Consider the following 27,586-nt stretch of genomic DNA (forward strand, 5'->3'; position numbering starts at 1 on the left):
CTGCAGGAATTTGAAAATTGCACCCTCTTGAGAGGAAGGTAAGATGTGCTGACTGCTAACCACAGTACGCTGAAGCTGGGAGCATTTCGTGTCAGTCATCTGCAGCGGTCCTCAGTGGGGGTGGGGCATCCCCAGTGACCGGGGAGCACCACCAGGATTTAGCGGAAAAGGCCACAGATGTTAAACGTCCGGCCATGCAAAGACAGAGAGAGCTGTACAGTGAAAAAGGGTCTCAGATGGAACGCCTATGGTTCCCCGTCCACACCTTTTGGGGGGTGAGGACTCTCAAGCTGTTACACGCTCATATTGACAGAGCTGGTTGGGAGTTGCCTGCTGTAGAACCATGAGCTTCTCTCTCCCAGGTGCAGGTCTATTTTGCACTACCACACTCTCTGCATCTTAAGGATAAGAAGGGGGTTCAGTTACAAAAGGAGAAGGATGTTTATCTTCCAGTTCATACGTAAACGATCACATAGGGCATAAATAGCACCCTTAGAACCCCATACAGAAGGGCAGCAAACACTGATTTTCCCAGAGGAAAGACAAGTTATTGAGTTTAACGTAAAACTAGAGATCATCTTAAGTGTGGACATAAATGTGATTCTGGTTATGTTCGGTATATGATGTGACACTCGATTAAGACATGGGAGGCAGGTTTATTCCAAAAGGAGAATTTAAACCACTTACCAAATACCTTCTTTCAAATCTGTGAATGGAGACTAAGGTGATGTGAGGAGACTGAGAACAGTGAAGTCAGCAGAAGTGAGGCAGACAGAGATGATACAGTAAATGCTACGGGTGGAGCGGTGGAGATGTTTGGAACATATGATGTGTCAAGGCTAAAATCAACACGGTACGCAAAAGCATGAGACAAGCAATGGACCTGCTTCTGGCCTGAAATGTGTGCAGGTAGATTCATCCATGTGGCTGCCTTCTTGCCACAGGACCTGAAGAAATCTTCCATGGCCCTTCCAGCCTCTTCCCCTTCTGCATTTTGACGGGGACAAACCAGGAGCTGGGTGTTGAAGATGGCAAAGTCACAAAAGGGAGAGGGTCTGAGTTACGTCCCCAGATTACCCCCTTAAGGAGAGCTATCCAGCAATCAGGAGTACCCATTCCATCAGGAATTTATGTGATTGACAAAGCAATTCCTATTGTGACTGAACCTTTGTATGGATTTGTATTTGTTACAGCAGCTAGTGCTACCTTAATCCTGGTGCCTGTCATTAAGAAACACAGATTGGGGCTTCCCTGGTGGCGCATCGCTTAAGAATCCACCTGCCAATGCAGAGGACACGGGTTCGAGCCCTGGTCCGGGAAGATCCCACATGCCGCGGAGCCACTAAGCCCGCGAGCCACAACTACTGAGCCCAAGTGCCACAATTACGGAAGCCCACGCACGTAGAGCCCGTGCTCTACAACAAAAGAAGCCACTGCAGGGCTTCCCTGGTGGCGCAGTGGTTGAGAATCCGCCTGCCAATGCAGGGGACACGGGTTCGTGCCCCAGTCCGGGAAGATTCCCACGTGCCGCAGAGCGCCTGGGCTCGTGAGCCATGGCCGCTGAGCTTGCGCGTCCGGAGCCTGTGCTCCGCAACGGGAGAGGCCACAACAGTGAGAGGCCCGCGTACCACAAAAAAAAAAAAAAAAAAAAAAGAAGCCACTGCAATGAGAAGCCCACGCGCCGCAACGAAGACCCAACGCAGTCAAACGTAAATAAGTAAATTTATATTTAAAAAAACCACACAGACTTGCGACAAAGACAAGTTTACATATAACGGTAACACTGTGTGGTACAGATTATAATAAAAATATATGTACAGGGGAATTCCCTGGTGGTCCAGTGGTTAGGACTCTGCGCTTTCACTGCTGAGCGTCTGGGTTCAATCCCTGGTTGGGGAACTAAGATCCCAAAGCTGTGTGGTGCAGTGCCCCCCCCGCCCCCCCAAAAATACACACACACACCCCCCTCAGTGCATCAAGACATGGGAGTAATTAACTACTTTGGGGGGTGATTAGGGAGGATCAGGAAAAGCATCACAGAAGTCTTTGATGTTTATCTATTTGTTTGTCTCATTATTTTTTTCCCTTCTCTCTACCATCCAAAAAGGATTTTAGGTGCCCAGGAAGTTCATATCATTTGCTTTATCTTTATTATTACTGCTGGCAAAAAACCCCAAAATGTCCAGCACCCTCTGCTTTATTTCTCTGCCTCTATGTCCTCTTATCTTCAGATCAAGCCTCCTTCAGTTTCACTGGTTTAAGTCAGGGGTCGGCAAACAACAGCCTACGGGCTAAATCCGGCCCACACTCTTGTCTGTGTAAATAAAGTTTTATTGGAACACAGCCATGCCTGTTTGTTTACATATTATTTATGGCCGCTTGTATGCCACAATGGCAGAGTTGAATTGTGACAGAGACCATGACCTGCAAAGCCTAAAATATTTACTATCTGGTCCTTTCCAGAAAAAGTTTGCTGACCCCTGATTTAGGTCATTCCTAACCTGATGTCAACCTCAGGAGGGCACACGCCAATAGCCCTGCATCTTTCCACACCCCCTGCGCCCATCTGACACGACACTCTTGTTCCCGCCACAGCACACTGCACACTTCATCCCACGGCTGCACACCTGTGGGGCCCCAAGTCAAGTTCACTGCCAATCACTGCTGGGTTCTAGCACCCCAGGGATGAGCCCTGGCTGCCTTTGCAAACCCTGAGTTTCAGGGCTTTTAATTGTTCCCCAAGTTATCTTTAACCTAAAAGATGAGATTTGTACCCAGGATCCTCTCTGGTTTTGGTTGACTTCCAGGTTTGTGCTCCAATCTCCCAGGAGCAGCAATGACGGCATCTGACACACAGAGACCAGCTGGTGACAAGTCACAAAGCGCTCCCCTGTACATTACCTCCTCCGACCCTTAGACAAAGCCTTCGAAGTGCAAATTCTAAGCGATGATGCTGATGCTGACCTGGACAAAGACAACAGTGACTCAAATTTATGAAGAGTTCCTCATGTGCTCTTACCCTGCTAAGAGCTTTACTCACTGTGGTTTACTGAACTCTCACAACAATGCTATGAGGTAGGTCTTCATTTTATAGGTCAAGAAACTGAGGGTTATAGAAATTAAGTCGTTGCCCAAGGTCACATAGAGTTAATCTAATGCAGAGGCAGGACTTGAATTGAGATTTTTCTGATTTCTACACCATATGTCTTCTCAATGGGTAGCAGGACAGTATTTTGAAATATTCACCGCTGTTCACCTCCATGCCCATTTCTTTGCTCTGCTTGGTCAGCTCTATTTCTTTGACCATTTGGTCAGCCAGCCCACAGAACACTCATCACTGCAGGACAGGGTTGTTACAGAAGAAAGTAGAGAAATACATAGGTTCCAGGAGCTCAGGGCTAGGAAGGATATTCGATAAATGAGACTGAAGCTCCGTCCTCTCCAGAACGGGGACTAGTGAGAGGCTGGGGGAGATGGAGAGAGTCTTGGGGTTAGCAGAAGAGCACCAACTTGTGGGTGCCTGGGAAAGGACAGGCGTGCTGCCCCTCTTTGGAGAAGCTGATCCTCTGGGAAAAGTCACTTAGGAACCTCCACAAAGCCTTGTGGGATCAAAGAGCACAACGACGGTGTCTTCTTTCCTAGTCAGAACCCGGAAGGTGACAAGATCCTGGAGGAAATTAGCCCTGGAATTATTCAGTGTCCCAGTATGGCTCAGGAGGGGCAAGTGCACCCAAGATGACAGAGACATGGCTTCGGAAGGGTTGACAGCAGTGGACAAGGAATGACACAGTAGCTCCCTGCCTACGTGAGTGATCAAAGGCGGACCAGATGGGCACAAAGATATCTCAGTGAATTCTAGTGAGATGGATGATGTGGCCAAAGAGGGGACACACTTCACCTCTCTCAGTGCCTCCTCCCATTACACCCCTCCCCCCAAATGTAGACTCAGCACCATGGGAAATGGGATGAATTGACCATATGCTAGGATAAGCATTTGAAATAAAATCTGGATTATTACAGATAACAGATAAATAACAATACACTTCTTGCACATCTGAGTATATGGCCTGAGATTCTTGCCAACCACACCCTCCACTGTGTTGCCTGTAAAAACAGGATCTGGGGGCTTCCCTGGTGGCGTAGTGGTTAAGAATCTGCCTGCCAGTGCAGGGGACACGGGTTCGATCCCTGGTCCGGGAAGTTCCCACATGCCACGGAGCAACTAAGCTCGTGCGCCACAACTACTGAGCCTGCGAGCCACAACTACTGAGCCCGAGTGCTGCAACTACTGAAGCCTGCGTGCCTAGATCCTGTGCTCCACAGAAAGAGAAGCCACCGCAATGAGAAGCCCGCGCACCGCAAGGAAGAGTAGCCCCCGCTCGCCGCAGCTAGAGAAAGCCCGCGTGCAGTAACAAAACCCAACACAGCCAAAAATAAATAAATAATTAAAAAACAAAAGAAAAACAAACCAAAAAAACCCAGGAACTGGCTTTGAGTACCTGAGACCCTCTACTAAAATCTCTAGGGAATGAGGCTTATACCTGGATCCCAAGCATGTTCTGATCACAGGCTCACCAAGATAATTTTTTTTTCTTTTCAGCTACTTATACAAAGGGCATGGAAGACTTTACAAATTTGTAGTTCTAAAGGAACACGGCGTAAGGCCAATAATTATCTTCCTCCGTTTTTTTTCTTAATACAAGTAAGGTACTTGTTAAGTTAGTACAAGGTAAGACATGCGGTAGTGTCAACCATATGAGATAACTGAAAACATGCCCTAGTTTAAATTTTTTTCTGGTTCTTCCATCTCCAACATTTATTTTCCATATATGAGTCGCATAAAAGTATCTACAGTAATGGAGAGATTTAATGAGAGAGTGGGAGATGGTTATGAAAATCTAAGGGACATTAAAATAATCTGGGTGAAGTCATTTTTCTCATTCATTTTCATCATTATATGTCATTATAACCTTTATGAACTATGGACTCAAATCCTTTTTTCTACACTATCCATATTAGAACGTTTTCCCACACTTTCCATCTTCTAGAATCGCCGACTTCTTTCTCCCCAGGCTCTGTAATTTCCAATTGTCAGAAAATGTGTACACTGCAAGTGTGTATTAGGTGAGACCACAATCTGTAGTGTCAGCATACCAAGGGGCTGTTCCTTTGTGTTTCCACTGAAAGTGCTTGCTGGTTTTACTATAATAAGGCTTTATTATATCATATATCATCATGCATATTTTATGTGCAGGATGCTCAGTAGATTTTTGTGTGTGTGTGGTTCGCGGGCCTCTCACTGTCGTGGCCTCTCCCGCTGCGGAGCACAGGCTCCGGACGCGCAGGCTCAGCGGCCACGGCTCACGGGCCCAGACGCTCCGCGGCACGTGGGATCTTCCCGGACCGGGGCACGAACCCGTGTCCCCTGCATCGGCAGGCGGACTCTCGACCACTGCGCCACCAGGGAAGCCCCTACACAAAGCTTTGATCTTGATTGTAGAAGTGAGTTGGTTCATTGCTTTTGTAGGGATGTAAGTGTTACAGGAAAATACAAGTCCTCCCGAATAAACTTCCTGGTCTTAAAATGAGTATTTGACATTGGTTGGCATGTGTTTATGTGTATTAGTTACTTAGGTAAAAGGAATGTTACTAAAAACTAGTGTTCTTATCCTCTGTGAATTTAAGTAGTGATTAGTAATTTATCATCTATTTTTATTTCTTATAGTTACTTTCTTATCAGAGGAACCCTACTGCTCCCCAGAAAAGCTCTCCAATTCCAGGCTATTAGTAGAGAAGGGGTGAGAGGCGTGGGCAACCTTGTGTAGACGGGGCCATAGCTATAGCACTGCTCATTAATTCGATCAGCCGGAATAGTCAGCTTCGGTGGTGAGAGAAGACAGATGGAGGAATAGTTAGCTGTCCCATTTCAGAGGAGGGGAGAAGGCAGAACTAGTTTCCAGTTCAAGGCTTGGGCCTTCTTATTATGAAGTGGGCAGCCCTCAGCTTCCACTGCTACAATGGAAAGGGAGCCAGCATTTCCAGAGTCAGCTGCTAGGGCTCTAAAACTGGGGTTGGCCTCAGGGGGGTCAAGGAACATTCTGATATTACACACAAGACTATGTATACATGTGGATTTTTCTGGGTGGAGGTATAAGTCCATGGTGTTTATCAGATTCTCAAGTGGCTCCCAAATCCCAAGAGACTAGCACCTCCCACCTAACGTGAGCCAGATTCCTACTGCTGCCTTGATGAGGTGATTGAGGGACGGCAGGAGGAAATTTTGAGACTGTGGTCCAGGACGGCATCTGGGCAATGGATATTTCTATGTCTGCCAGCTGGAAAGGGAGTGTCCTTCAGGAGGGTCTGGGGCTCCCAGAGACAAGGGGAAGATTATTTTATGACCCTCTCTCCATGCATAAACCTGCCCTTCTACGCTGGGCCAACGGCTACCATTTACCACATCACTACATCCCTGCGTGTCCTTCTCCACCCCTACCAAACATTCCCACCCGCCCCCCAAATATGGTGCAATTGACTAGAAGTCTCCTCCTTGAGGGCAGGAATCATGTTTTAGGTATTTATAAATTCCCAGTGCTCTACATGACATTTGCTACTTGTTAATGCTCACTAATTGTGAGCACTGTAAATTAATTAAAGAAATTAATTAAAAAATGAATTTAATTGGATTGGCTAGCCTTGGAGGATGGAGCATGATTCATAATGTCTATGAGCAATTATACGCCATAGTTTTTAAAAATAAAATTTTGGAGACTGTTTTAAGTTAATTTGTCTAGTGAAAAGCCAAGGGAAATTATCCTTGGATACTTCTAAAGAAGAAAGACATGGTAATTTGCAAAGGGCATGAATTCTTCAAAGATTTCACTCCTCCACCACTACAAAGTATGAGTTAGAGTTAAAAATTTAGAAAACTATGAAATGAACAGAACTCATCTAATTTCAGTGCAGCAATTATAGCTCTTTCTGAGGAGACATGAAAAAACCCAAATGTGGTTACTATAGCAGTAAATTGGTCTCCAAGAAACTCTTTCATTTTCTGAAGAAAAAAAAATTCTACAATAGAGCAGCCAAATGATAAGAAAAATAATCCACAAAGAAACACAGATGTATCTGGAAACAAAAAATGATCCATGAGTAAATGTGGCAATGGGAAAAAAAAAAAAAAAAAGAACAAAATAAGACCAAACCACGTAGGCAAGTAAATGGATGCCAATTTTTAAAGAGAGAATTTTACAGTGTTATTAAAATGATGAGTGTTTTCCCAAATTCCCTCAGTGGCTAAGAAAATGAGATATTTTATCAAACAGAAAGGGAATCTATCTTGTGTGAGATACAGATGTTAATATCGGCTGAGAAGCCTAATAAAAAAGAGATTATTTTACAAGAGCTGAATTTTCAGGTTAGTATATACACATACGGCAGATAGATGACTAAACTGATGGGAAGGTACAGGAAAATTTCCTAACGGATGAACTGTTTCATTAGTGAGAAGAAATACATTATTTCAAAATTCTGGTTTAATGAATTGGAAGCTATCTGCTCTTCAACACAATAACTCCACAGCCAGCTGCATTTTACCTCTGCGAACTGCACTGTATCACTGGACTTAGATTTAGTTGGTTAAATAAAGCGCCCTGTTACTTTTATAAAGGTAAATTTATTGCCTTGAGATTAAAAGGGAGTTTTAAGATGAAGTGTTCACCATCTCAGTAGCATCTGGGCCGATGTGTTTTTATCACCAGCAAAATCCTTTCAAATCTGACAATTCCCTCAAGTGGCCAATGGGGGACTTGTCTGTCTTGAGAGGTCCCACCTGAACAGGTGTCACGTAAGCTCCCTGAAGGCTTTGGCTCACCTGTCCCCGTGGATGGGGTGCCTAGGTTGGTGGCCTGCATCTATAATAGGTGCCGGAGAACGTGTGACAAATCGGTGAATAAAATGAATGTTTTTCTGCGGGATGGATTCATTAGCTGACATTCAAGCTCACAGAACAGCTGTAGGAGGGCTTGGGGAAAACCATCTAAATCGGTCGTTTCTGAAGAGCACTCTTCACAGCACACTCGCTCTCAACACATCGTTAGTGGGCACCTCCTATGGGTCTGGCATTGGGCCAGGTTGTGGGGACATGGCAGAGGACAACACAGACAAGGTCTCTGCTCTCACGGAACTCGGGATCCAGGTCACCTGATTCTACAACATCAAGCATCATTCCTGATTCAAACTGTGTCCTTGTCATCTAGCAGTGAGACACCAGCCAAGGGACACTCAGACCACGTTCTAAAGTCAACTGCAAACAAATGGGATTCGCCAGAACTTTCTAAGAGGAGGCCCAAAGTGATGAGCTACTGCCAGCTGCCTCCTCCTCTTCCCCTCTCCTTCTGGAAAGGGCTGGGGAGAACCACGGAGCTGGGAGAAGGCCGCAAGGCCATGAGAGTTCACGGCCTCCCCTCTGGGATGAGATCAAGTGGACATCTTGAAGAATAGCCGGTCTGGCTGGTGCCATACCCAAAAGGTCTTGTAGGAAAGCTAGTGCCAAGAGGGTACCCCCCTCTCCTGCCACCAAAGAACCCACAGATGAGCCTCACAGAAGAGCCAGCATGTAGGTACTGGGGACGTGAAGGGAGGCGGCAGCCAATGCTAATCAGAGAAGCCACAGTTCACCCAGAGAGGGCTCAGCTCTCTCTCCCCAACTCCTGGGATGGGGAGGGGACGGGTTGTGACAAGGGAAAGAGAGTTTTCTGTACCTGCTTAAAAAGCATGCATGATTTCCACGCCAACCCATTTCAAACACAACCCCATCATCAAGTATGTGGGAATCTTGTTTTAATCACAACCCCATCCGGAGAGAAATTCTCTGCGTATATGATTTGGGGTTTTAATCTAAATCTGACTTAACCAAAGAAAATGTGATTGGTTACCTTAATATTTCCTAAAGCAGGGGATAGCATACCTTTTCAGGCAAGGTCAGATAGTCAACATTTCCGTCTCTGCGGGCCCCAGCTCTCTGCCGAGAGTACGCAGCTCTGCTACGGCAGGGAGAAGGCCTTCTTAGATCATATGTAAATGAACAGGTGCGGCTGGATTCCAAGAAAATTGTATTTATGGGCTCTGAAATTTGAATTTCACATGACTTCTCTGTGTCACAAAATATTCTTTAATTTTTTGCCCCACTCTTTAACAATTGCAAAAACCATTCTTAGCTGCTGGGCTGTCCGAAACAGGTGGCAGGCAGGCTGGATTTGGACCGCAAGCTGTGGTCTGCTCTCCCTTCTTTTAATTGGTTCATCTATCCAACAAATCTTCATTGAGCTCCATTACATAAAAAGTCCGATAGAGACTTTTGTTTACAGAGATGCCATTTTCTTCCACGATGCATTAAACCAGAAGGGAAAATCTCTTTTGGAAACAAAATCTTTCTAAATGCCCTGGAAGGATGGCTAGGACATGATCACATGCTTAGATGGCTTTTTCTCCATTTCTGTCCTGCAGCCAGCAATTCAGTCACAGCAAACACAGAGATAGTTTATTTGTTTTGCCATCCTCTGAGGCAGAAATCAGTAGGACTGATCGCAGAAGCGTGCACCTAGGGGACAACATGACGACCGCGCAAGCTGTCATCAGCCCCAGCATGGGCGCTGCAGGATGCGAGCCCAAGGCTCAGAGCCCGCCCGCACGACGTGTGTTCCCACTGACATCCACATGCGTGTCAGGAGAGAAGTGGTTCCAAACGGTCACACTGCAGCTCCCTCCCAAGGGCACAAAATGTGGCATCGCTCCTGACCCTTGTGTTCCTGGCCCCTAGGAAGACTGGCGGCGAGTGCCCCCGGGTGCCCAACGCGAGGCGCAGTGCCCGCTCCCGTGTAGGAACTTCCTTTAGGGATTTGGACGCTCCAATGGGGACAGGCACTTTGCCAGCCAGCTGCGAAGCCTCCACTCTCTGGAGCCTTCACTAAAGGAGGGTGACCAGGCCCACCATCTGGGGACGGAGGGCCGTCTCAGGACGTGGGTCCTCCCCTGCTAAAACTGCGACGGTCGGTTACCCTAAAAGCAGGCCTTCTCTATGTCTATTTCTCTGTCTTCTCACCCTTGTGCCAGTTCTTCCCAGGAGGTGTGACCATCCAGCACTTCAGTGTAAAGCAGAAGCTGAACTAGGCTAGGGAAAGCAACTTCCTCCAGAAAACCCCAGAAATACTCTACTTTTTGCCCTTCTCGGTTTGAAGTGTTCTGAGAGCCTTAACTTCTGATTGCATCGCGCCTCAAAAGATCCGTTTATAAAAGACAGATGTCACGCGAGCCAGTTAGTATCCCCCAGTGCCCCGCAGCACGAGGGGGTCCACTCATCTAACAGACACAGCTTCATTTGGAAAACTTCGAAAGACCCCTTTGCCCTGAATTCACCATGGGAGTATAACTCTGGTGGGCTTCGAAGAAGATTCTTGACCAATATTTTAACATCACATAAAATACATTTCTGGCGCCCCCGTAAGAATATCACATAACAAATGATGTACATCTATGCTGAAACTAAACCAATAAACCAAGCACATTTTCAAAACTGTCCTACTTTTGACCTAACGATCCTTCTCCCTTTGTTGAAGATTTCAAAATTCAGTAATGAATCAGTCAAGTATGAAAAATCGGTGAACTGCATGTTTGTACATCCATGGGATTATGTTTACAAAAGTACTGCATGCTGATGTCCTCGATGATGGAATATCAATGTGTTAGTAATTTTGGAAGGAAACCAAAATGCAACCCTTGGATGGAGCAATGAAAACAGGACTGTCTCATTCAGCCTGTGCACCCCGAATGTTAAGAGCAGGCAAGTAGGTGTCTCTGTTCACTTAGCCTGGTTTTTTACAGTAGAGGGCAGTGCCAACAGCATTTTCAAGGTGAACGTGTCAGCTGGTGTTTCTGGCCCGAAGTGGCCCACGGGAAGCCCTTCCTCTGTGGGGTGAGGTCTCAGAGCTGTGCAGCCACCGGACGGGGCCCCGGGGAGTGAGTCGCCTACCTGACCAGGTCGATGACCCGTTCCCTCGGCGCAGCACTAACCGGCTCATCGTTGATCATTACGATCTGATCTCCCGGGATCAGCTTGCCTTCGGAGGGGCCACCTGGGGACAAATGAGAGTGGAGAGCAGCTGAGAAGGCCACTGGTCATCCATCCAGCTGTAGCCTCCTCTCCCTGTCATGGCTCCTTGCGAGCAATGGGTGCTATCAGCAAAAACAAAGCCCACCCAGAGAATGGGTGTTCTCTCCATCGTCCTTCACAACACTAGACAGAACCGGGGAGGGGCGAGCTTTGGAGAAGCTCCGGGGGCCCAGGCTGCACCCTGGCCAGTGACATCAGAAGCTCCGGAGGTAGGACTCAGGTTATCAACACTCCTCTCAAACTTCTCAGGTAAGGCTGAGACTGGCAATGCTTCCCATACTTTAACAGGCTTATGAGTCAATATCTGGGACCCTGTGGCCCTGCAGACTGATTCCGTAGGTGAGGAGGGGTGCGGGGTGACATAATGCATGTCTCACAAGATCCCAGGGGCTGCTGAGGCTGCCAGCCAGCTGACCACACCCTGAGTATCGGGACCCTTAGAAGAAGGTATTCCCCCGACAGGTAGCCAGTCAGTTGGGTTGATCCCCGGCAGCCGGAGTTGTGACCACCTGAGCACACCTGGATTTGAACACAGTTGCGTTTCCTTACTCTGTACAACCAGGGAAATGGCACTCGGTGGCGGCCCGTAAGGCAGCTGAACGCCAGGGTGCTAGGAAGGACTTGTAGAGGATTGGGTCTTGAGTTACATGCTTTGGGAGGAGGGTTCAAGAAAGTGGGGCTTTGCTCTCAGCAAGTGGGGGTAATTCTATCATGAGCATCTTAATAATTCTTGCCTAAACGGCGGAAGGAAGGAAGCTGGCATTGGTAAAGAAGCAGCAGTCCCCTGTGTCAGCTAGGAGGTGAGGGCGTTTGGTCATTTCTGTGGTTTGGACTGTGCTGGGATGTTTGTGGCGGGGCTCACATGTGACCACAGAGGACGCATGTTTTTGTCTTGATCCGTCACAGCCTCTTCCAAGTGTTTTTCCAAGGAGGAGGTAGAGGACGAATATTTGTTGAGCATTTATTGTGTACCAGGCAACAGGCTAAGTGTTCTAACTAGTAACCTCTCTAAATGCTATAATCCTTTCCATATAATGACATAGCTGAGGCTCACACAGGGGAAAGAATTGCCTAGAAGGGTTGAACTGGATGTCAGCTTAGGTCTGTGGACACTTCCAAGTTCAAGGTGGCCAATGTCTCTTTTGAACTTGCTCCTATAACTCAAAAACAGGGCACTGCCAGGTCTCTTGACACATAAAGACACAGCTGCATGAAACACACATCTGTGTTAAATAAGACCTAAAAACAAATACTTCGATAATATGGATTATCTTCACATGTCTAATGGAATCACTCCCCAAATACTGATCTGGTGCTATATGGTACTGGGATTTTAATTTTATTTCCAGAGGTCTATCTGGATAATAGGTGCAGCTGAAATGTTATCTTTCAAATATTATCACTTTGACTTCATTCAGTAATTGAAACAAACACTTCACAGCCAGAATATGGAACTCATATTCATTTCAAGATGAGGGAACTGAGATTCAGTGTTTGCACACATAAGGAATTCTGAAAATCACTTGAGGGAGTTTTGATGACGATTGGATTACATATGAGCAATGACTCAAATTTAGTCAAAGAAATGGTTAGACGTCAGATGCTGGTCAAATATAGAAAAATCTCTGAACTAACTGTTTGGAGAGTCACGTTAACTAATACTCTGATGAGAAAACCATGTGCAGATGAACAGGGCTTAGTCTTACATTTGACCTATGCTTCTGATCAAATGGAAGTACTCTCGTCTGAGCAAGAATTATGGGAGGAAGCATGCAACAGCGGCACACTTCAGAGAACGCTCATGCCCTTTACTCTGAAAGCTGGCTTGTCTACTATAGAAAAATCTGATCTTACCATTGGAATCACTTATCATTGGAATCACTCAGTAGAGTCATTTTATGAGAGACACAGTTTATGTGACCAACATTGTCACTCATAAGCATGACTGGAAACAGTGCTCTTTGACCTTAGTTTGCACTTCTTCTATTCTTCTCAAAATTGTCGAACAGTAGGTAAGAGAGTCTGACTCTAAGGAAAGTTGAGGGCAAGGAAGGGAAAAGGATGAAGGAACAGTAAGGCAATAAATACAAGAAAGCAAAAAACCAGACCTAAATCTCCAGTTAGCTCTGGGGAGGACACACACTTTGGAGAATCCCATAACCAGAGATGTTAAAGTGTCCCACTGTTACAAAACTGCATGCTAAATGGGACACCATTTAGGAAAAAAAATGTGTATGCACACATATACATATATATACATGTAATACATTACATATATATGAGACACATACTATATGCAAATGTATGCACAGAATTGTGTACTATATATATGCTCTCTCTGTATATGTTAATAATGGTTAACTCTCAGTAGTAGGAACTCAGTTGATTTTTCAAAAAACTCTATCCTCTACACTGTCTACATTGTTTTCTTTTTTCAGGAAAGCATATGGATTATTTCATTATTATAAAAAACAACAAATCTCTTTTATTTTTGAGAATAAAATTCTCAGTTGCATTGAGTTCAACCACTATGATCTATAGCTAATGAAATAAAAAGCTCAGCAGACAAAGTAAGAAGTTGTGTGGTGAGGCAGCGGTAGGGGTGAACAGGGAACTTACGCTTTTCTGCACAAGTCTAAAGGGGTTGACTGTACTTGCAGTGCTTGCCCTGGGGCAGAGTGTGTCCAAATGAGGAAAAATGGAATCAACTTTAATAATCTATACTAGCTCACTAGTTGGCTTTCATTTCCCTTAATTGACAGACTCAACTGGCCAAATATTTTAGAGTTTAATAATAATAATAAACATTCCTGGACTAAGTATGTACCTGGCACCCTTCCAATGCATTTCATTCCCTCCCTTAGCCCTAGAAGGTAGACACTATGATCCTCATTATCCAAAGGATATAGAGAAGTTACATCAAACTGAAATGTAGGGGAGTTGTCACGGAAGCTAAAAAAACCCTAATAAGGAGCGGGGGCAGGATTCAAGTCCATCAAACCCAAGAGGTCTGATGCCGTACTCTGCACTCTTGACTATAGCATTTTACTTTCGAACTCTGTTACTGATTTGCAAAACCCTGGAGAAAGACAGCAGAGAAGATACTTTCCTTTTGTCTGAAAAAAAAAAATCCAGTACAAGTCCATTAAAATAAGTATAGAAATACAGAGAATAAATAAATATTAGAGCACTGTTTCTGGAAGGCAAAGGCGGCCCACGTCAGGCAATGGCATCACAGTCCACCATATTCAGCTGTGTTGATAGAACATCTATACACTGAGGATGACTGAGACCAAGTACATTAATTATCTGACCGTACGGTGGAATTTAAGACATGGGCCACACACTGTATTAGTCAGCATTTACTGTATAACAAGACACCCCCCAAACCCAGGAGGGTTTCCTCTCATGCTTATGGGTCTTTCGAATGACTGTGGATTGGCTGATCAAGGGCAGGCTTGGCTGGGCAGTTGTGCTGTACACTGAAGGTCAGCCTGTACTTAGCTCTGGGCTGCAGGCTGGTTGCCCCACGTGTTCATTTGGGGGCTCAGCTTGTGAAGGGGTAACAGCCACTTCAGGGAAGCTCTTCTTATGGCCGTGGCAGAAACCCAAGAGACGAGCTCAACTCCACAAGCATATCACAAGCCTTTGCTTATGTCATCTTTGCTAACATGCTATTGGCCAAAGTCAGTCACCTGGTCCAGCCCAACAGCAATGGGGTGGCGAAATACATCCTGCCTCTAGTGGAAAGGGGGGAGAGCACATCTTTGTAAAAGAATCCAACCACCCCAATGATCTAAATCAGGGGTCCCCAACCCCCGGGCTGCAGCCTGTTAGGAACTGGGCCGCACAGCAGGAGGTGAGTGGCGGGCTAGAGAGTGAAGCTTCATCGGCCGCTCCCCATTGCTCCCCATCACTTGCGTCACCGCCTGAAGCATGGCTCACATGACTGCCTGAACCATGCCCCTGCCCCGTCCGTGGAAAAACGGCCTTCCACGAAACCAGTCCCCGGTGCCCAAAACGCTGGGGACCGCTGATCTAAATCCTAGAGAAACTTAAACACAACCTTCTGCTTTTGCACTAAGGACTTCGTCGGGAGCTTACTGAAAACAACGCCGTGCCTGCCTCTTAACGTGTGCATTCATACATTAAGTGGGTCATTTCCATGGTTACAAATGATGGATCAGTGTTTTCCTAAGTCTGGCGATATGATGGATTTGGAAGTTTAAAAGCTCATTTGCAGAGCCATTTCTGTCCCTCTGGTGGTCTGGCTCTACCCAGGGGATGGGAAAACTCAGTTAGACGCCACAGCCTGAAACAGAACAGTATGAAGCTTGTGAAATGGAACAGCGGTCATGCTGGCGGGGGGGTGGGGGGGTGGATGGTCCCAGAGACCGAGCCTCGGGGTTGTGTGCTTACCTGGTGTTACTGAGCGGACGACCACTGGCTTTTCACTCCCTGCCACGAAACCAAACCCCAGCACAGGGTCCCTCCTCATCTCCACCCTCCGAGGAGCCGGAGGGATGATCTGGCAGCTCTCCAACCGAGGGTCATCAAATGGGATTGCCTGTGTCATGTGACTGTGGGAAAAGCACACAGAAGAGAAACTCGGCATCAGTGTACGTGTTTGGCGATGGCCCGGCGACCGCATCCTCTCTAGTTGTAAAACCTTCTCTTCTCTGTTTGGTAGAGAGTGGGGAAGATGTGGGAAGACCCACTGTCATGCTTCTCACATGGCTGCCTTCTTCCTCGAAAACTCTAGGCCCACTTCTGCTTGAGGCCTTTGTACTGGCTGTTCCCCCAACCCGAAATGCTTGTCCTGCAGACGTGTGTATGGCCCACCCTCACCTCTCTCAAGTCTTTGCTCAAATGTGAGCTTCTGAAAGAGGACTATCCTGGTTACACGCTTTAAAATCGCAGCCTTGCCTCCCCACAGCCAGATCCCTTCACCCTCTTCTACTTTTTTTTCCCCCCATAGGACTAATCACTTGCTAATGAGCTGCGGAACCTACTTATTTTGACGCTTATTTTCATTGTTCTGCTCTCCATACTAGAATGGAAGCTCTGTGATGGCAAGGAATTTTGTTTCATTCACTGATTTATCCCAGGTGCCTAGAACAGTGCCTGGCACGTAGTGGATTCTCAATAAATAATTGAATTAAATAGAGAAAAAGATATTTCTTTGTGGAAAACTATCAAATTATAACTGATGTGCTGAGAAAGAACCTCAGAGGGTTCTGGACATTTAGTGGGTAACGCATATGGCTTTTGGCTCCAGTGAAATTGAAGTGATGGGGATCGTTTTGGTGGCAATACGTTATCCTGGTGTCAAATACAGTCCCCCTTTCCAAAGAAGTTGAAGAACTAACTCTTGGCATTTCTGTTCCAGAGAGACTTTCAAATGATTTAAATGAATCTTTTTGTTAACACTTAAACTTCAGAAGTCCTATCGATAATCCAAACTTGAAAAATGTACAGCATTCAAAAATTTTCAAAATGCTTCCACGAATAGCTCATTTGATGCACAAAACAACCTTGAGAATGAAGGAGCAGAGCAGGTATTATTATCTGCATTTTGCCAAGGAGGAAAATGAGATCAAAACAGTGGCTGATTGTTACTCAGGGCCCATGGTTGGTATGCCAGAGAGTTGGGTTGGAAATCAACTTCGGTGACACTTAATGAAGTCTTCACTCATGCACATCATCCAAGGCAGACTTCTTTTGGGGAAGAGTTATTAGTTTGAACATTAGAAATCTCCTTAAATATGTAAGCCAAGCTTATTTCAATGACACAGCCTTAATTCAATTTTTTTCCCACTAATCTTCTTCAATAAGTAAAAGAAGATCATTTAAAAATACCCTGAAAGATGCTACTCTATATGCCATCTGGACAACATATTGTTCAAATGTAAAAAAGAAGGACAGAGAAGGAGGAATCCTATTGTCCTTCAGTGTAATGAGTAAGAGTTCAGAAAAATCATTGAAAACCCACTAAATCTGTCCTTTTGGCATATATCGCTGGCTAGGAAAATAAAAGTTTAAAATCCCTTTGAAACACAAAGGAAAGAATGTCTTTTTGATGTAGCAGTTTGTGATCCGGAACACTAGGAAAAAGAGAAGTGTTAGTTGCTAAGGAACCCGTTGTGTGCCAGGTGCTTGACACTCATCTGTTACCTTGTTTCATCTTCACAGCCGCTGAGATAGAGGGAGTTTGACCCCGCCCACCTCCTCTTTGTAAATGCCCAGAGAGGAAGAATAACTGGACCAAGGTCACACACTTCTCAGGTGTAAGCCAGGGGCGATTCACACCAGGTCTTCTGATTCTGTGTCACATGCTTGACCAGCTACATAATTTGCAAGGACAGTACAAAATGATTCAGAATGCAGGGGCCCTCCTTCCAACATGATTAAGAACTTCAAGATGGCAGAAGGTGAAACCCAGCCCAGGGCCTTCTGTGACTGCATGGGTCACAAGCCCATGAAGCAGGCCTTGGTAGGGTGCTATCCCCAATGTCTCACCACCATTCTAGAAACATCCAGGTCAGAGTGGTGGTGTTATAGGGCCAAAGGGGCAGGAGCTGTCTTCTGTGAAATTGTACACGTTTGTCTGGACCCAGAGAGTAGACATGGCTACCATGGTGGCGCACGCACTTGGGACAAAGGGAAGTGGGCAGACCTCAGGTGAGCAGAAGATCACATGGAGAGGCCTGGCAGTCTGAAGGAAAGAATTCAAAACCCTGATAAAACCAGCAGAACCTATGTAGGGTGAGCCCCAGCGTCCAGGGTAGGAGCTGCAGATGGAGCCCTGGGCGGCAGGGACTGAGATACAGGGAACAGGTGGGGACGTCAGGGCTGGGAACTAGGACACCAGGAGGACCTCTCATACTCCTACAGCAGGCCCTGCTGGGTGGAACTTGACCCACCACATTGATCTCTCACAGGCCTGAAACAGGCCTGGCTGTGTGTGCCTGGGAGAGAGTGGGGCTACCTGGGGGGTCGTGGACACTGTTCTGTTCTCTTGTCTCCTCTGTAAGACGGCTCCATCTCAGAGTGTAACAGAGAAGAACAAACTGACTCCATGTTGGATCTATTCCTTCAGCTCTAACCCTTGTGCTCTGTTGTCTGTGCTTAGTCATGCTGCCTTTGCGCCTTTGTAAAAGAATGCTTCCTACAGCCGGAAATATACAGGATAGCCCATTCTCAAGGCTCTGACCTTCAAAGGTACAACACTTTCCCATTTATATATAGATTAAAAGTTGCAGAACAGAAAACAACGAATGCCTTGCTGCAGGGTTATAGGAACATTGTGACCAGACCAATATAAGAACAAAGGATTCCGGCAGCAAGAAGTTTGCAATAACCAGACACACCCCCTGCGCCTTTCCTACAAAAGAATTCTAACTCGAGTAAGATAGTTCTTTGGGACAGTAGTCCGCCATCTCCTCAGTCTGCTGGCTTTCCAGATAAAGTCACCACTCCTTGCCCCAACAACTCCTCTCTTGATCTACTGGCCTGTTGTGTGGCGAGCAGTGTGAGCTTGGACTCAGTAACAAGAGTGTGCCGTACTCTAGCTACATTTGGAAATGAGTCTCTCCTTTTATCCCCAGAGGGAACAAAGGAAAAAAGGGAGGGGAAATCCACATTTTTTTGGCCCTGAGCTCTGAGTTTGCACCAGAATCCACAGAAGGCATTCTGAATGATGAAGGTTGTAGAGGTGATATGACTTGCTAATGGTAGTGGGAGTTGCATTACAGAGAATCAAACTCTGGCTGGCATAATTCTCAATTCCAACTGTAGAGCGGGACTAGGCAAGATGAGTCCCCATGCTGCTGCCAGTACTGTGAAAAGCTTCCAGTAGTGGTTTCCAAACTTTGCTGCATATTAGAATCACCTGGAGAGCTTTAAAAAGCCCTAATGCCCAGGTTTCATCCCAGACCAATCACATGAGACTATCTAGGGGTGGAAGGCAGGATCAATTTTTTAAAATATTTATTTATTTATTTTAGGCTGCATTGGGTCTTCGTTGCTGCGTGCGGGCTTCAGTAGTCGTGGCACGCGGGCTTCAGTAGTTGTGGCTCGTGGGCTCTAGAGCGCAGGCTCAGTAGTTGTGGCACATGGGCTTAGCTGCTCCGCGGCATGTGGGATCTTCCTGGACCAGGGCTCAAACCTGTGTCCCCTGCATTGGTAGGAAGATTCTTAACTACTGTGCCACCAGGGAAGCCCCTGAATCAATTTTTTTAAAAGACTTCCCAGGTGATTCCAAAGTGCAGCAATGTTTGGGGATCATTCACCCGGCCAGGGAAGGGTGTGTTCTAGTGCCTTCTGGACAATAGACAAAGGGGACTTGACTGATGTCCCTGACTACTTCCCCTAGCATCTGTTGCAAATGTAAGTTAAAATCTTCAAAGCATCTCTAGATAGATTATCCTCTTTCCACTACATGATAAAGTAATAGTCTCCAATTTTTAATTCATCATTCACTTAATGAGTATTACAATATTATTTTATTAATACCTGACATTTATTAAACACTAACTTCATGCTAAGCCTTTTTCGAGATGCTTTCCACATGTTAGTTCATTTAATTCTCCAAAGCAACTCTAAAATGCATCCGTTGATTCATTTAGTCAACAAATGTTTATTGAACGCCACTGGCTTCTCAGTTCTGGGGGTACAACAGGAATGAAAGCAGAATAAAAAAATAAAATATTCACTCCAGTGTGCAGAGACAGGGAATAACCTAATAAATTGGTAAAACATATGGCATATCAGGTCATTTTAAGTACTAAGGAGAAATACAATGCAGGGAGGAAGGTTGGAGAGCTGCCAGGCGAGGGTACTGTGAGATCATGCTAGGGGTCAGGAAATGTCTGGGGGGAGGGGCATTTCGGCAGTGCAAAGGTCCTGAGGTGAGCTATGCCTGTGAGAGCATGCCTAAGGGACAGACGGGCAGCTGGTGGTGGGGGGAGGGTGGAGACAGTGAGGGGAGTGGTAAAGAAGTGATGAGGGGCTGAAGATGACACAGGCTCTTAGAAGGACTTTGTGGGTTTTTTTGGGGGTTTTTTTGTGGTACGCGGGCCCCTCACCGCTGTGGCCTCTCCCGTTGCGGAGCACAGGCTCCGGACGCGCAGGCTCAGCGGCCACGGCTCACGGGCCCAGCTGCTCCGCGGCACATGGGATCTTCCCGGACTGGGGCACGAACCCGTGTCCCCTGCATCGGCAGGAGGATTCTCAACCACTGCGCCACCAGGGAAGCCCGGACTTTGTGTTTTGTTCTGAGTAAAACAGGAAGCTGTTTGAAGGTTCTGAGTAGAGAAGTGATGTGATAGCTGCCATACTGAGAACAGACAGGAGTGAGCACTGGTAAGCAGGGAGGGCATTTCAGTGCCCACTGCATCAATCCTGACAAAATATCATGGTGGCTTGGACCAGGGTTAGGGCAGATATGGCAAGAAATCATTGGACTTTTAACATATTTGGAAGCCACTCTGACAGAGCAGGGATGGGACTCCTACTCTGGAACCTTCTTCCTGCACACACAGGATGGTCCCAGGGAGATGGACCTTTAAGCACATTATCTAATGCAAGTCCTGTGTCTCGATGGATCCAAATTGCAGGAGACATTTTCTCTGGAGCTAATGCTTCACAGTTTGTACAGGAAACACCCAAATGCCCAGGTATGGGGCCAACACGAGAACTGGTGTGGTAGTCTGGAATGAGAAAGTGGAGCCAGACTCTCTGGGTTCGAGTCCTGGTCCCACCACTTCCCAGCAGTGTGATGTGGACAAATAACTTCATCATCCTGCACCTCAGTTTCCTCATCTGCAAAGTGGTGATAATAATAGAAACAACCTCATAAGATCATTGTGAAAATTAAATGAATGAATAAATGTCAAGCAGGTAGCAAACTCTCTGGCATGTAGGAAGCACTCAAAAAGCATTAGCTGTTATTTTCATCTCTTGAGGGCAATGAACAGAAAGGCATATGTTTCAGACATTATGAACTCATTCAGTATTAAAATATGAAGACAAACTCAACGTTTCAATTGCCTATAGCCCAACTCTCAGTGAGATGCCTCACAAATCCTAGGTAAACTCTGAGACTTCAATCTGAAGAATCACGTCAAATGCAATGACACAGGAAACACAAATATATATTGATATGCACGAAGCAAAACAGTACCAGAATACAGAAGAATAAAATCTAGGCTTCTCTAGCAACTGATTCACGGTTAGTAAGTTTTCCTCCGCCATGTTTCCAAGACTATTAAGTGACCTTGGAATCTAGGGCTGGGGAATGGGCCCTGGTCATGGGGAAAGTGAGAAGCACTAAATCTGTTTTAGGGAGTGAGACCCAGGAGCAGGCCCTTTCACCTCAGATGCTGCCGTCCTCTGTGTCAACAGAGAATCTGCCCTTGGTCCATATCACTTTCCCACCCCAACAAGGTTTGAAACTTACAAGCACGTGCATATGATGTGGTTGCTGCCTGTTCTAGTATTTTCTTTTTTGTTTATGATTTTTAAATTCTTTTTGTTTTGCTTGCACTTTGAGGATAACCTTCCAATGGCATTATCATATTCTTGCTAAACAGGTTATATTTTCAGAATACATTATCTAAAAATAATCAACGCCTGTCTCTTTTCCAGTAAGAAAGGATCCATACTAAAATGTTCCCCCATGAAACATCATTCTCTTCTTTGTGTTAGGCAAGTACCTTTTGGCTCTCTCCTTGCAATATTTTTTATATAGATCTGAGTACTTTTATAATGAGCTGAAAAAGCAACATCTTTTTACCTGCTGAACATGCTTCAGTGAATTCTGATGCTGAGCCTTGAAGAATACAGCTGATGAGCTACACAGACTTGCAGCCCCTGCCCCAACCTTCTCCAACAAACACACATAGATTGGCCAGAAATCTCTGACCTAAAAATCCAGAGTGCATTAACTGAGATGGAAAATGTGTCCATTGAGATCAAATGAGCAATCTTGCTATTTCTGAAAGATTCATTTCAAAAGGAATGATGGGAGTCCTGCTGCCTAACTCCCCACGACAAAAGGAAAGGGCTTTCTTTGAACTCTGGGAGCCTTTCTTCCTCAGTAGAAATAAAAGACTGATACATCCAATGTATCACAAAGAATTACTTTGACTAGTAAAATGTGGCCTGTAAGAAAACCTAAAGTAATTTCAGTTTACCATGCACTCATTAGAGCCAGTGAGGTCCTTTTTTGGAATATGTGCTGAGTAGAAAGATTCTGGAAGGAAGAACCAAATTTAGAAGCCATTCCCTTTGGTGTAGAGTTAAAGAATCTAAGAAGATGGTGGCAGGTGGGACCCCTGACTAGTTAAGACTGGAATGAAAAGGAGTATAAATAAACATACATGCCTCAGTTCTGCTCGAGAAGGTCATTGTTGGTGTGACCTTTCAGGGATGGGCAGCTGTGATTCCATGAGAGCATTAAGCATCAATATATATTCTCATCTTGGTAGCCCTGGTGTGGGTCGCAGACCAAGTTATTCCTCATTTGCTCCCCAGGATGTGATTTGCCACTGGACGCCACACTGCTTCTCAGTGCCTTCCCACTGGACACAGTGCGTACTTCTCCACCCCTTGACTCTGCTAACATCTCATTGCCCAAAGCATGTGACGTGGCTGAGCCCAGATGTGACAAGCAAAGTGCACTTGTTTAGCTGGGCACGAGCTCTTGCTTTTCTCTTGTCACCATGAGAAGACCTTCCCAAGGCAGCTGCCACCCTTTCAGCTTGGGCTGTGGAATGGACACATGTAGAACAGACCAGAACCAGCAACTCAATGAGGAGCCAAGTGGAGCAGAGGTGTCCAGCACCTCAGCCTAGATGAGCCAGCTAAACCAGGGGTAACAAATGATGATTGTTTCATTAAACTGAACTTGGGGGATGTTTGTTATGCACCAAAAGCTCACTCATACAATCTGTAATTAGTGTTTCCAAGAGTACTTAAAAACCCTGAAATGCCACATCCCCAAAGGATTCTCTCTACCACCCCCCTATTCTCTACACCATTTATGGCTAAATGTGCTACATTTTACAAAAACACTATCAACACTTCCAAAGGAAACTTCTCCCCTTATTATCCCAGTTGACATGGCAGCCACAGGCACCTCATGATCTATTCTTCATGACTTTCTCATATCTCTGAACTGGACTTAGGTGGTCGTGGCTCCCAAGCGAACAATTCATAAGCCCTGTTGTGGCCTGTGAGGGGCTTAATAAGAAAGGCTCTGGACTTCCCTGGTGGCGCAGTGGTTAAGAATCCGCCTGCCAATGCAGGGGACACGGGTTCGAGCCCTGGTCCGGGAAGATCCCACATGCCGCAGAGCCACTGAGCCCGTGCGCCACAACTACTGAGCCTGCGCTCTAGAGTCCACGAGCCACAACTACTGAGCCCACGTGCTGCAACTACTGAAGCCCGCATGCCTAGAGCCCGTGCTGCGCAACAAGAGAAGCCACAGCAACGAGAAGCCCGCGCACTGCAACGAAGAGTAGCTCCTGCTCACAGCAGCTAGAGAAAGCCCGCGTGCAGCAACGAAGAGCCAACGCAGCCCGAAATAAATAAATAATTTAAAAAAAAAAAAAAGCAAGAAAGAAAGGCTCTGAGCCAAAGTGCTGAGCGAGGCAAACTAGAGTTCCCCAGAATAAGAATTTAAGTAGGAAGGAAAAAGAAAGCAGAAGTGTGAATTACTGAGGTTGACAGGTCACAACTGAGAGGGATCATGTGGTAGATTAGACCCCAAGATAGGTTTCCAGCAAGTCAAAATTACGATGATGTGTGTGGCAAAATAACATATTGAAAAGAATTTTTGCTTTGTTCGCATTGAGTTTCTTCCTCTCCCAGGTCTAGTAAGGTAGACAGGCTTCGTTCAGTCCCTTGCCTCAGGGAAGATGCATTTACCAGAGCCCAGAGAAAAAGGTGATGGCAGAAAGCCTCTCTCCTGACTTGTTTCGTGAAAATCTGAGCAACTTGGCTTAGGAGTCAAGGGCAGAGGACCCCTGTGAGGTGGCAGAAAGTTCAGGAGAGAGAGCTTGGTGGTAAGTCTGGCAAAGCACCAAGATGCATAGGCTGAGCCTAAAGAAATGGCAAAGTCAGTGAACTTCAGGGGACCATGCAGGCTCACACTCTGGTATCTTAGGACTGAAGAACACAAAGGCCTGTTTGAATTTCTGTTCTGCAGAGATTCCGAGGACTTCTGAATATTCGACATGATTATATTCCAATTGCCAAACAGCAAAAATGTAATATGATGACACTCACACACGAGTTTAAGGGTAAGATTTAAATTGGCTCTGTGAGAAAACAGAAACTCTGAGTAAACAGCGTCTTTGAAGGAAAGGAGAAAGGGGAGTTGGAAGAGAAGTGACGCCACTTGGAGAGAAACCATACTGTGGAGTGACATTACGCAAGGAGATTCAGGAATTCCTGCTAATGAGGGTCCTGAAGCTTCTCTGAATCTGGAACTACCTCCTAGAGCTGCTTCCCATGAGGCTAGGAGGCTCAGCCACGCGGCATTTCCATTCTCATATGTCCATGAGATTCCATCTCTCTTAGGATCTACAGTATGTATTTTTATACTCAACTCTCCCCTTCCCTCTCCCCGCTCCTTTTTCTTTTAACAAATCCCAGCAAGCCTCTGTCCTTTAGGATCAAAAGAGCCCAACCAAATCCCACCACGGAAGATGAGTTAATTTTAATATAAACATAGATAACTGGACATGATGTGTTTCCAGGTCACATAACACACAGTGAGTCTCAGGCTTTTTGCCTTTGTGAATATGCAGATTATGGGTTCAGAGGAACTTAACCTTCACTAATCAATTCCACAGGCCACTGTCAGTCAATTCCCACAACATATCAGGAGCATTTAAAGATTAAGAACTGTTTAGTCAAGCTTGGAAACTTACATAGTACTTAAAAAGCCAAGATAATCCAGAATTCTTAAACTTAGAAACCACAAAATGTTTGGAGGAATCTTGTTAGAGAATTTTAGGAGGACTTGAAAATAATGGAATTTTTCCTTAACGGGTAGACTAAATATGAAAATTTTCAGTTCTTTTCAAATTAATATATAGATTTAATGCCATCTAATAAAGATATATCAACAGCCCTTTTAAAGAGTCCAACAAAGAGAATTCTAAATAAAAGAACACTCTGAACGAGAACAACACTCTGGTTGTCGAGCCCTACAAGATACTGAGATACTGGGACAAACACAGAAAAGTATAAAATAATGGAGTAGCAGCTTTGACTACAACAAAACAAGCTTCCAGGGTAAATTTAGAGATGAATGCCCACTTGAAAGAATTCAATGCAAGCTTTGGCACCAAAGAAAATGAAGTGCTTTAGCATGTCAACAACATGGCTGCTTTCGAAACAAAACCATTAAAGTACAGTAGAGTGACTGAAAATCTTTTGTCCTACACAGGGGTTGTTGGCTACCTGGTAACAATGAACTAAAAGAGTCGTCTCTTCAGAGTAAAGGAGATATTATAATAATGAATGAGAAAGTAACTTATTTTGTAAAAGAAACTTGGACTGTGGTAAGAATATATAGGGAAACAGACGTTTGGAAATGATTCTACCATTATGTGCTTGTTTTATTGAAAATTATGCAAATCTGTATCTATCAAAACAGCAGCCTTTGAAAACTTGAAAGTGAATTTTTCTAACCTGTATTAAAAAACCTGCAAATAAAGCATTTCAGCGAACTGTGGACTCATTCGTTAAATATGATAAATGGCAACATCTTGCATTTGCTTTGTGAGAACAGTTGAAGGACATCAAGGAATACGGAAACTCTCCAGCTGAATTTCAACAAAATCCCTTGCATGGATGGAATTGAAAAACAGTACTTCCTGATCTAATAAGCAAGCTGGTGAAACACTTTGTCCATTTGCCTCTTCATATGTTTCTGCAGTTCCCTTTTTCTCCAACGACAATGACTGAAACCAAATAAAGAAATAAGATGAACTTGCAACCAGACCTTCAAAATTTATCCATGAAGTGGTAAACCAAGATGCTCAAAAATAAGTAAGCACCCTCAATAACTCTGCTGTCATTTAAAATATCATATAATTGTTAATGCAGCAGTGATAGCAAAAATGTTTACAAGTGATTAAAATGTATATTTCACCTTCAACTCATTTTAACATCTATTCTTTATAGCCATGTATATTACATATATAGAGAGAGAGAGCATGAATAAATGAATATATATTAAGGGGGCACGTGTTTAAAACTTTTTTACTAATAGGCATACAAAAGCACCAAATGTGGACATTTCTGTTCTGTATGATCTAGGGGGCTCCTGACTTACGGGGTGGGCCCAAAGGATGTTTTATATACTCAAACATGATGGACAGAGTCGCTGATATCACAAAGCTCATCACAACTCTTGAAAAGTCCAGCTTTCACATTCAGAAATATTCAGTGGCATTTTCAGAAACCTAAAAATGAAGTTAGAGGGCAGCTTATGGGAAATCGTGCCTTTCCATCCTGCTTATCTGATCCTACCCCAGCCACCAAGATGAGAGAGTGGCCCCAGGTTTGAGTGACTAAGGGACAGACAAATTGATGGTTCTTACATGTGCTCTTGCTTTGGGCTCCACTAGATCGAACCCTCTGGGGATTGGAAATCCAACCACCACAAATCTAAGATTTCATGGATATCTGTTGCTTACAGAGCATAAAGTATTGCGTGGCTGGGCAGACTTTTTCTTCTTGATTGTTTACCCCCCTTTTTTTTGGACCTATAGGAAAAAATATTTTTGAACAAAAGACTTGATAACAATGAGCAAAGCCTTTCTCAAACATGTTAAAATCATCACTTTAGGTCTGAGAGTTTTTCTCCATCAAATTGGATTCTACCCATATTTTAGTGCAGTACTTGGAGGGGGGAGGGGTGAAGACACAGGAGGTCTCCTCCCCATCCCAGGGGGCTGTTGTACATCCCTGTGATACATGCATATTCTTTGAAAATTTACACTTAGAAAGTGAAAACAATCCCACGGTTCTTATAAATTCAAACTGTAAGAGTGTGTGTTACAGAAACCCTGATCTAAGATAATATTTTAAAACATGAATTGATCCTTATAAAAGAGGTATTTCTAGAGAGACGATTAGGCACACTTCATAAATTTCATGATCTTCTAATCTTTACACAAAAGATTTCAAAAAGTGATTAAGTGGTAAGGGCTCACTTTGACGACTAAGAACTTCTGATGGAAGTTAAATGGCATTGGTAAGGAAATCACAATACCAAAGGTTTAAGCTAACAGTCCTGTGTTAATTAAAAACTGTGATCTCTTAATCTTTTCTTCATTAAAATAATTATGCCTACCCCCTACCTAGAGTATTTAGTTTTCTTACACATAAAACTACATA

The 27,586-nt window shown here is 45.0% G+C and overlaps 1 protein-coding gene across 11 annotated transcripts in view; it reads right to left on the reverse strand.

Annotated features, from left to right (window-relative positions):
* FRMPD4 (FERM and PDZ domain containing 4) overlaps nucleotides 1-27,586 on the reverse strand; it is a 539,580-nt gene that overhangs the window by 82,859 nt on the left and 429,135 nt on the right. For all 11 annotated transcript variants that reach the window (XM_067023531.1, XM_067023538.1, XM_067023529.1 and 8 more), the window contains 2 exons: nucleotides 15,590-15,750; nucleotides 11,030-11,132 (listed from right to left, as the gene is read on the reverse strand). In XM_067023531.1, the coding sequence (XP_066879632.1) occupies nucleotides 11,030-11,132; nucleotides 15,590-15,750 (264 nt within the window). The remainder of the gene's footprint in view (nucleotides 1-11,029; nucleotides 11,133-15,589; nucleotides 15,751-27,586) is intronic.

This window comes from Kogia breviceps, chromosome X (genome assembly GCF_026419965.1).
Source record: "Kogia breviceps isolate mKogBre1 chromosome X, mKogBre1 haplotype 1, whole genome shotgun sequence".
In the NCBI taxonomy this organism is placed as follows: domain Eukaryota; kingdom Metazoa; phylum Chordata; class Mammalia; order Artiodactyla; family Physeteridae; genus Kogia; species Kogia breviceps.